Source organism: Amyelois transitella, chromosome 17 (genome assembly GCF_032362555.1).
Source record: "Amyelois transitella isolate CPQ chromosome 17, ilAmyTran1.1, whole genome shotgun sequence".
Taxonomy (NCBI): Eukaryota; Metazoa; Arthropoda; class Insecta; order Lepidoptera; family Pyralidae; genus Amyelois; species Amyelois transitella.
Genome location: NC_083520.1, coordinates 3647260 through 3656535, shown reverse-complemented (window position 1 = coordinate 3656535; position 9276 = coordinate 3647260). Strand labels below are relative to the sequence as shown.

At 41.2% G+C, this 9276-nt stretch overlaps 1 protein-coding gene across 1 annotated transcript; it reads left to right on the top strand.

Moving 5' to 3' along the window:
- The first annotated feature begins 407 nt into the window (after positions 1-407).
- On the top strand, positions 408-5849 carry LOC132902745 (uncharacterized). The gene has a single exon (XM_060948972.1). It carries the CDS (start codon positions 408-410, stop codon positions 5847-5849), a length of 5442 nt encoding a protein of 1813 aa, XP_060804955.1.
- Positions 5850-9276: the final 3427 nt, after the last annotated feature.

Sequence of the window (9276 nt, the reverse complement as noted above, 5' to 3'; positions counted from 1 at the left end):
AGTAATTCAGACATTATTAAGTGACATAGACTTTGGTTAGAGAGAGAGACTCAATATTTAGTGATCATATAGTGAATAGACACTCAGTGAGTAAGGTCAATGACCCCACGTATAGTAGTTTTATTAACAATCAAGTGAAATTAGACATAGGCTTTTGGAAGAGGTTGATGACCCCATTTCTACACAACCTACCATCCGAGGATTCTTTGTTGGCCTCACTGCCGCGTCCGCAGCCGTTGACGTCATATACCAGCGGGGGGGGGCGGACTTCTACTGGAGCGGAATTCGGGACTCCCTATAAGTGAAGGGGAGGCTAGGGGAGGCAGGTACCTAGTCAGGGTTATACTGTCACCTCGACCCGCAACAAAGGCGTGGTCCTTCGAGCCGGATCTTCAATACCTTTCAAAATGCCAGTAACGAGAAGCCAGAAAGGCAAAATGGAACCATTACGTCCACCTACTACAACAAGTGAAGAAACAGGCACAACACATAGAACTCCTACAAGTCGAGGAACTACAAGTGGAACTGAGGACTCCACAAACACAAGCATGCAAACTGGAACGCGAGAACAAGCACTACCGGGAAGCACGATGACATTAGTTCCAATGGAACCGAGAGATAGCGAGCCTACGCAGACAACGCGCTCCCCATCTAGGAGCAAGAGAGCAGGAACAAGCAAGTCAGTGAAAACAAGAAGGAAACTTCAACTGGAAAAAGAAATTGCGGAACTCAAATTGGAACAAATAAAAGCAGAAACCGCGAAAAGGGAAGCAGAGGCGAAACTTCTTGAGGAAGAATCTGATTCCGACCTAGAGGAACCAGAGGACAGGGCGGATCGTGTACGAAGTTGGATGGCTGGCACACAAGACAACGCGTCATGTATGGAAGTTCCATTCAACAGAAATGAAGATCTACCAGTGAACAACCTCGCTTCAGCTATAGCAGCGGCATTCGAAAAAGCTACTTCGAAACACAAACCGTTGCCACCGAAGTACATGTTTGAGTTACCAACATTTAATGGAGATAGTGCAGAATGGCTAGCTTTCCTAACAGTATACACCGAAACATCTACCATGTTTTCGGCAGTTCAGAATATGGCTCGACTAAGAAAAAGCATCGTGGGACAAGCAAGAGAAGCAGTGAAAAATATATTATATTCGGATTCTCAACCCAATGACGTCATGGAAGCATTAAGGAGAAGATTCGGTAGAGCGGACTTATTAGTCACAGCCGAATTAGACAAATTAAGGGCGCTTCCTCGTGTAAGTGAAAATGTACAAGAACTTAGTGCATTCTCATGTAAAGTCAACAACAGTGTGACAAGTATCAAAGGGTTAAAGAAAAACAAGTACCTACACTCACCGGAAATAGTGAAACAAATCACGGAAAAATTGCCAGCGTTTATTCAATTTAGATGGTGCGATTATATCGCACAATACGACGAAGATGAACCTGATCTCGAAATACTAGCCAACTTCCTGAACAAAGAAGCCGATAGAAGTGTTGTGCTGCTATCAAACGAAAAGAAGAAAGTGATACAACCAAAGAGGCAGTCAGCACACGTAGCAGTTGAACAACCCATGAGAAGGGGAATTCAATGTATTCAATGCAAAGGAGATCACTATTTTTCGGAATGCAAAGAATTGAAAAACGCAAGTATCGACGAAAGGTGGGAAATGGTAAAAAAGTTAAAAGTTTGCTTCAATTGCCTAAGAGGACGACATCGAAAAGATGATTGCAGGTCTAGACCCTGCCGACAATGTAAGAGATTACACCATGCGCTTCTTCATAAGGAATATAAGAAAGAAAACAGTACAGATGAAAAGAGGAAAGAAGAAGCTAGTGTTACTGGAACTGTCAACACTTTGAAAACACCACAAGCGCTATTGAAAATAATGCCCGTACTGCTATACGGGCCAACGAAATCTGTGAAAGTATTAGCACTTCTGGATGAAGGTTCGACAGTCACATTGCTGGACGAAGCTACAGCAAAAGAAATAGGAGCCACAGGACCGAAAGAAATCCTTGCTCTAGAAACAGTTGGTGGAAATACGATAAGAAACACGGATTCTGAAAGAATCAATTTGAAGATTAAAGGCGTCCACCAACGGAAGAAAATGAACATAAATAACGTGAGAACAATTAAAGAAATCCAGTTGTCACCGCAAACAGTGGATAGGGCGAGATTGGAAGCCTGTCCACACCTGAAGCCTCTTATCGACAAAATATGTTACGAAGACACGCCTCCGAAAATGTTAATAGGTCAGGACAATTGGGAACTGATCGTATCGAGACACACTAGGAAACGCAAGAAGGACGAACCCGTTGCTTCATTCACGAAGCTGGGATGGGTATTACACGGTTGCGATGGTGGGATAACGAAACAAGTACAGTTTATGAGATGTGCGCATCTGAAAAGTCAAGACGACAATTTGGATGCCATAATTAAAGAACACTTCGCAATAGAAGCACTAGGTGTCACTGAAAGGAAGCCATCGTCTGACATTGAAGAGAGAGCAACAAAGAAATTGGAAGAAGTCGTGCGAAAAGCTGCTGTCGATAAATACGAAGCGGGATTAATCTGGAAAGCGGAAGACGAAACTCTTCCAGACAATCGATCAACTGCGGAAAGCAGAATGAGAAACTTAGAGAAAAAGTTGGATAAAGATCCTGAACTGAAAGCTGACTACGAGAAACAGATACAACATTTGTTGGATTCAGACTACGCAGAAGAAGCTCCGAAACATAGTACATCCACAAGATTGTGGTACTTACCGCACTTCGCCGTCACTCACCCAACGAAAAAGAAAAGAAGGATAGTATTTGATGCAGCAGCAAGATCCAATGGGAAGTGTCTGAACGACGCGCTCTTATCTGGACCGGATCTGCTACAATCATTATGGGGTGTGTTAATACGCTTTCGTCAAGGTCCTATAGCAGTCGTAGCTGACATTAAAGAGATGTTCCTGCAAATCCTTATGAGAGAAGACGACAGAGATAGTTTGCGATTCTTATGGAGAGGAGGCGACAGGACAGGACCAATGAAAGAGTATCGTCTTAAAACTGTAATATTCGGAGCGGCCTCATCACCCAGTACAGCAATATTTGTGAAAAACAAAAACGCGAAAGACAACGGACAAGGGCACCATGAGGCCATCAAAGCGATAGAAAAGAATCATTACATGGACGATTATCTACAAAGTTTTTGGGAAGAAGAACATGCGGTAGAAGTCGCCACGACAGTCGACGAAATACATAAGAAAGCAAGTTTCCATTTAAGAGGATGGGCATCCAACCGTCCTAATGTATTGAAAAGGATCAACGGAGACAATAGCTTGGAAAAGGAATTAGAACTTGGTCAGCAAGAAGAGAAAACGCTCGGAATGAAATGGAAAGTGCAAGAAGACTGCTTTTCATTTCGAGTAGCAATGAGAAACGTACCAAGGGAAATTTTACGAGGAGAAAAGACCCCTACGAAAAGACAAGTGGTCAGCGCAATCATGTCAACATTTGATCCCTTGGGATTAATAGCTCCAGTTCTTATTCAAGGTAAGAAACTAATGCAGAATATCTGGAGAAGCGGAGTTGGATGGGACACCGAAATTTTGGCATCAGAGGAAGACGAATGGCGTAAATACTTACAACATATGAAGACAATAGAAGAGCTCACAATACCACGATGCATCTCTCCTCACCACACCGAGGGAGAGCTACACGTCTTCACGGATGCAAGCGAAACGTCCTATGCAGCCTCAGCATATTGGAAAACGATAGAAGAAGATGCGAAAACCTCGTTGATCGCAGCAAAGAACAGGGTAACTCCTCTAAAACCGATATCCGTTCCAAGACTGGAACTTCAAGCAGCATTGTTAGGTTGCAGACTAGCGCGCGCAATTGAAAAAGAAATGGATCTGACGGTAGTAAAAAAGACTTTTTGGACAGACTCAACGACGGTTCTTTCATGGATCAAATCAGACCCGAGGACATTTAAGACGTTCGTGGCACATCGCTTGGCCGAAATCGAAGAACTTTCGAAACCACAAGATTGGAGATGGGTACCGACAAACCAAAACCCGGCTGACGATGCGACCAGGGATGTGCCCGAAAACTTCAACGAAAGACACAGATGGTTTGAAGGGCCTGAATTCTTAAAACAATCTGAGGAACATTGGCCGAAGCCGAAAGAAATCAAGAGAGAACCGCACGAAGAGGACAAGAAGATTGAAAAAGTAGCAACAACGAGACAGAAAGAGTTTTCTACGCCAGATCCGAAAAGATTTTCAAGTTGGAATAGACTCCTAAGGTCCACGGCAAGAGTGGTTCAATTCGTCGAAATATTAAGAAATAATAAGCAAGAAAAAGAGAAAGTCAACGCGACTAAGAAAGATGAACCATGGAGGAAGAACAGAAAAAGGAAGAAGACTCCAATTGTTCTAAAAAAGATTTCAAAAGAGCAACAAAAACTCTTTATTCCGTTGGAAACGCATCAGTTAGCGAAAGCAGAGGCACTATTGATGCGACGAAGTCAAGACGAAAGTTTCAAAGCCGAAATAGATACGTTGAGAAAAGGTCAACATTTAACGAAAAGTCAGAAGCTGCATAATTTAGATATAGTCGAAATCGACGGAATACTTCGATTGAAAGGAAGAATTAACGCCGTCGAAGGAACACAACAAGAAAAGAACCCGATAGTATTAGATAAACGGGATTGGATAACACGACTGCTTATCCAACATTACCACAATGTGTTCCATCACGGAAACCACGCTACTGTCATCAACGAATTAAGACAAAGATACTGGATCGTGGGAATAAGAGCAGCAGTACGATCAATCGCGCACCTCTGTCAATGGTGCAAAGTAAGAAAGTCCATGCCGACGACGATACCGATGGGAGATCTGCCTCCAGAAAGACTGTCTCACAACAGTCACCCGTTCACTTGCACAGCTGTAGATTACTTCGGACCGATGACCATTACCATTGGGAGAAGACATGAAAAACGATGGGGCGCACTGTTCACCTGTCTCACAACCAGAGCAGTGCACGTAGAGTTGGCTACATCGCTGTCAACCGACTCCATGATCATGGCCCTGAGAAGATTCGCCGCGAGAAGAGGTATGCCAAAAGTAATCTATAGTGACAATGGTACTAATTTTGTGGGTGCCAACAGAGAATTGAAAGAAGCTGTAGAAGCATTGAAGAAAGAAGAGGTAGAGGCAGCCGCGGACAACATTGGCGTCAGGTGGAAATTCATACCGCCTGGTGCTCCGAACATGGGAGGAGCGTGGGAGAGACTGGTACGGTCCGTTAAGACTTCACTGACGGCCGTGCTCAAAGAGAAGAATCCTTCAGAAGAGACGCTACACACTCTTCTGCTTGAGGTCGAGCACATTATCAACTCTCGACCTCTCACCGAACTGGAAGACTGCACCAATCCAGAGTCACTCACGCCCAACCACTTCCTCATTGGGCGATCCTGCGGCGCGCCTAGGCTGGGCGCGTTCTCCGATTCCGATCTTGTCGGAAAACCTTCGTGGAAGACTTCGCAGCGGCTAGCGGACCACTTCTGGTCTCGCTGGCTGAAAGAATATCTTCCTGGCTTGCTGCCACGGAGGAACGTCGGCCAGCCAACCCGAGACATCCGATGTGGGGACATCGTAGCAGTCCTGGATCCTGCCTTACCGCGAGGCACGTGGCTTCGCGGGAGGGTAGTGCGCACGCTGCCGGGCCCCGACGACCGGACCAGAGTCGTTGATGTGGCTACCGGTGGTGGCATTCTGCGACGGCCAGCTTCGAAGCTAGTGGTGATAGTGCCAGTGAATAGTGAAAACAAAGCAGAGCAAAAGTGAAATTTAGTGAAAGTAAAAGTGAAATAAAAGTGCATGGACATTATAGCAAAGATGTAATAGCATAAGTAGAATAAGAAACGTTTGATGTCGCTTCAAGAGTTTGTGCGCAGCACGAGGGAGAGTTTGTTAGCGACACATTAAATTTAACATAGCGCACACTCGTAAAACATTGTCATATTGTAGCACACTCATTAAGTATTGTATTGTATAGAACAAAGGAAGCGAGATCAAACAATACCCCCACTACGACGGTCAATTGCATTAGATAGTACACTAGAAAGCGAATGAGCACTTTAGAGGCATATTTTAGATATTGTTATTATTATTTATGAAACCTTATTGATAAACGATAACGCAGACCGTCATAGATAAGTGATAACGCTATTTTTATAAAAGTCAAGGACACGAGGTCAATAATTGGATTAAGTTTTTTGATGTCAACAAATGTAAGTAAATTTCTCGAAAAGTATATTGTTTATAGAAACGAAAGTATTGTAATAAGAAAGTATGATATGTGTATTTTTGTATAACTTAGAATTTATTAGAATCTTATATTGTATATTCGAGAAATATTTAAAAGTTGACAAGAAATTTTGATGAAAGCATAGGTTGAAGACAAACTTTTGTTAAAATCTCTTTGAGAAAGAAATTGTCATATGTGAAAATTATTTTATATGATGAGAATTTTTGTTACTTTATTTGGAAAATGGAAATTGCTATGTTTTATTCATGTAAAATTGAGAAAAGTAAATAAATATCACCTAAGCGAAGCTATGCACAACACCAGAAATCGTCACGAAATTTGAGGTTCGCGTTAAGGTATTACTCCGACTTACAATAGTAAAATCGGCGGCAGAGGGCGTCGTAGTGCAATTGTTCCAGTTCAAAGTGAAAAATCAAGAAAAAGAAGACCTCAAGAAAGAAAAAGTCCTCAAGAAGAAGAAGTCTTCAAGAAATTAAGTCGGAATAATACCTCTTAGTGTAATAGTTTAATAGTGTTAGGAAATTAGTATAAGGTGTTGTGCGTGGTTAGTGGACGGACAAATTGTGTATTGTTTTCGTTTTTTAATTCTTCAATTAGTTTAGTGGTTTCCAATAAGACTTGAACATAGTGAGTAGGTATTCCAATTAGTGATAGTGCTATTGGATTTCAGTGACTGAACCTTTAAACCGTGAGTAATTCAGACATTATTAAGTGACATAGACTTTGGTTAGAGAGAGAGACTCAATATTTAGTGATCATATAGTGAATAGACACTCAGTGAGTAAGGTCAATGACCCCACGTATAGTAGTTTTATTAACAATCAAGTGAAATTAGACATAGGCTTTTGGAAGAGGTTGATGACCCCATTTCTACACAACCTACCATCCGAGGATTCTTTGTTGGCCTCACTGCCGCGTCCGCAGCCGTTGACGTCATATACCAGCGGGGGGGGGCGGACTTCTACTGGAGCGGAATTCGGGACTCCCTATAAGTGAAGGGGAGGCTAGGGGAGGCAGGTACCTAGTCAGGGTTATACTGTCACCTCGACCCGCAACACTGATCCTATTTTGATGCACTGGAACATGGTTCCGAACGAACACGTAACAGTCTATACAAACGACATAAAATTCAATCCCATAATTGGCAAAGACATGAGAAATGTGGCAACTTGAGCGCCATTTGTCAGCAGCAAGTTATTCCCGTCGCGAATTGATCGCTGTTTGAAGAATATCTGTGAAAGTGGGTCAAGCGTGAAATGGCGCTTCACTGTTTGTAAAATACATATATCTAACATTATTTCATTTGATATCAATTTTATATTCACGCGCCTGATTGACGAATTTTCAAACAGGTTTCAATACGATGATTTATCGTCGTTTACGTCCTTCATTCCGCTCACATAAAAATTAAGTTAATTTCCATTTCCGCATGAATTTAGATAAATCATTTCTTATTACAACGCCTTGACATATATACAATCATATCATCACGCCTTTTTCCCTTTACAGGGTAGATAGAGTCAATAATCTTGAAAAGTTTGATATATAAGATTACGAGCTGGTCGGCGATCTAACCTGGATAATGTAAATAAGAGACAAAACAAAACCATTGCTCAAACAAGCCGATTAAGGACATACATATAGTTAAATAATATAATAGGAACATTATTTGATTTACTCCTATTTACCCCCATATCAATCCATCAACGTCTCCGGGCGAACATCATATATTTCTAATGTTATTTATGATATGATGCATGGTGTTGACTAGCGAAAAAATATTAGCTGAAAGCAGGAAGATAATGTGTAGGTATAAGTAAAAACAAATAGTCTCTGCCTACTCCTCTGAGATAGGGGCGTGATTTTTTATCATAAAATATAAAAAGCAACATCATATCAAGGTCACGATTTTTTTTTATATCTAACTAAAATTTGATTCATATGGTTCTTTTAATACTATATATATTACACATTATACTCCCTATATATGGGTACCTACACACATACATACATATAATCACGCCTTTTTCCCGGAGGGTTAGGTAGAGACTACAACTTTCCACTTGCCACGATCTCTGCATACTTCCTTCGTTTCGTGTACTCTTGACCTGACCTTTGGCCATTATGGGTTTTCATAACGTATTTAACTATTTATTCCCTACATGGCAGACAGAGCTTAGAAGAGAAAAATTATTGTTTTGATAACATCGCATACTCAAACCTATTCGTTACGTCATTCTTAAGTTTATTCTTTTACTTTTTTGCACATATACATAAGTAATCACTGAATAAAACTTTTGTAAGTAATTATCATGAGCTGTTTTGTTTATTGTAAAGCTATACGGCAACCTACATTCGAAATAACCTTTTTCGAGTGTGTTAACTCAAAAAGCGTTAAAAAACAATGAAAAATTCAGTTTTTCCAAAACCTTTTTCGACAAATCAACCCGTGGTTGGCTTTTCTAGTTTTCAGCGCCACCTGAATAAACTATTTTCCAATATTTCGATATACGCTGTTATGACCTGCGGCTATTTTTCCGTTCCGCAATTTTATTTTTCTAACAATCATGATACACATAACTAATGGAGATGGAATTCAATTTACCAAGTTTTTTTTATATTCTTCTGCCACGGTGTTGTCTGGTCAAGTCAACCTGCAACAAGTGTTCAAGCAACTCCATGATCCGACGGTGAAAATGCTGCAGTGTAGTTCGTTCCGCCGCTTCTTCTACACATGCGCCGTGGAAGCGGTAGTAGTTATAATTAGATGTAAGTGATGTGACGTCAATAAGTGATACCTTGTATCCAATTTTGAAAATAAATCTATTCTATTCTATTCTTATATCGGTAAGGTTACAGCCGGGAGACAGTTAGTGTAAAATTCTATAAATGATTTACCATGTGGCTTAACGTACTAAAAGATTCCCACTACTTATTACTACA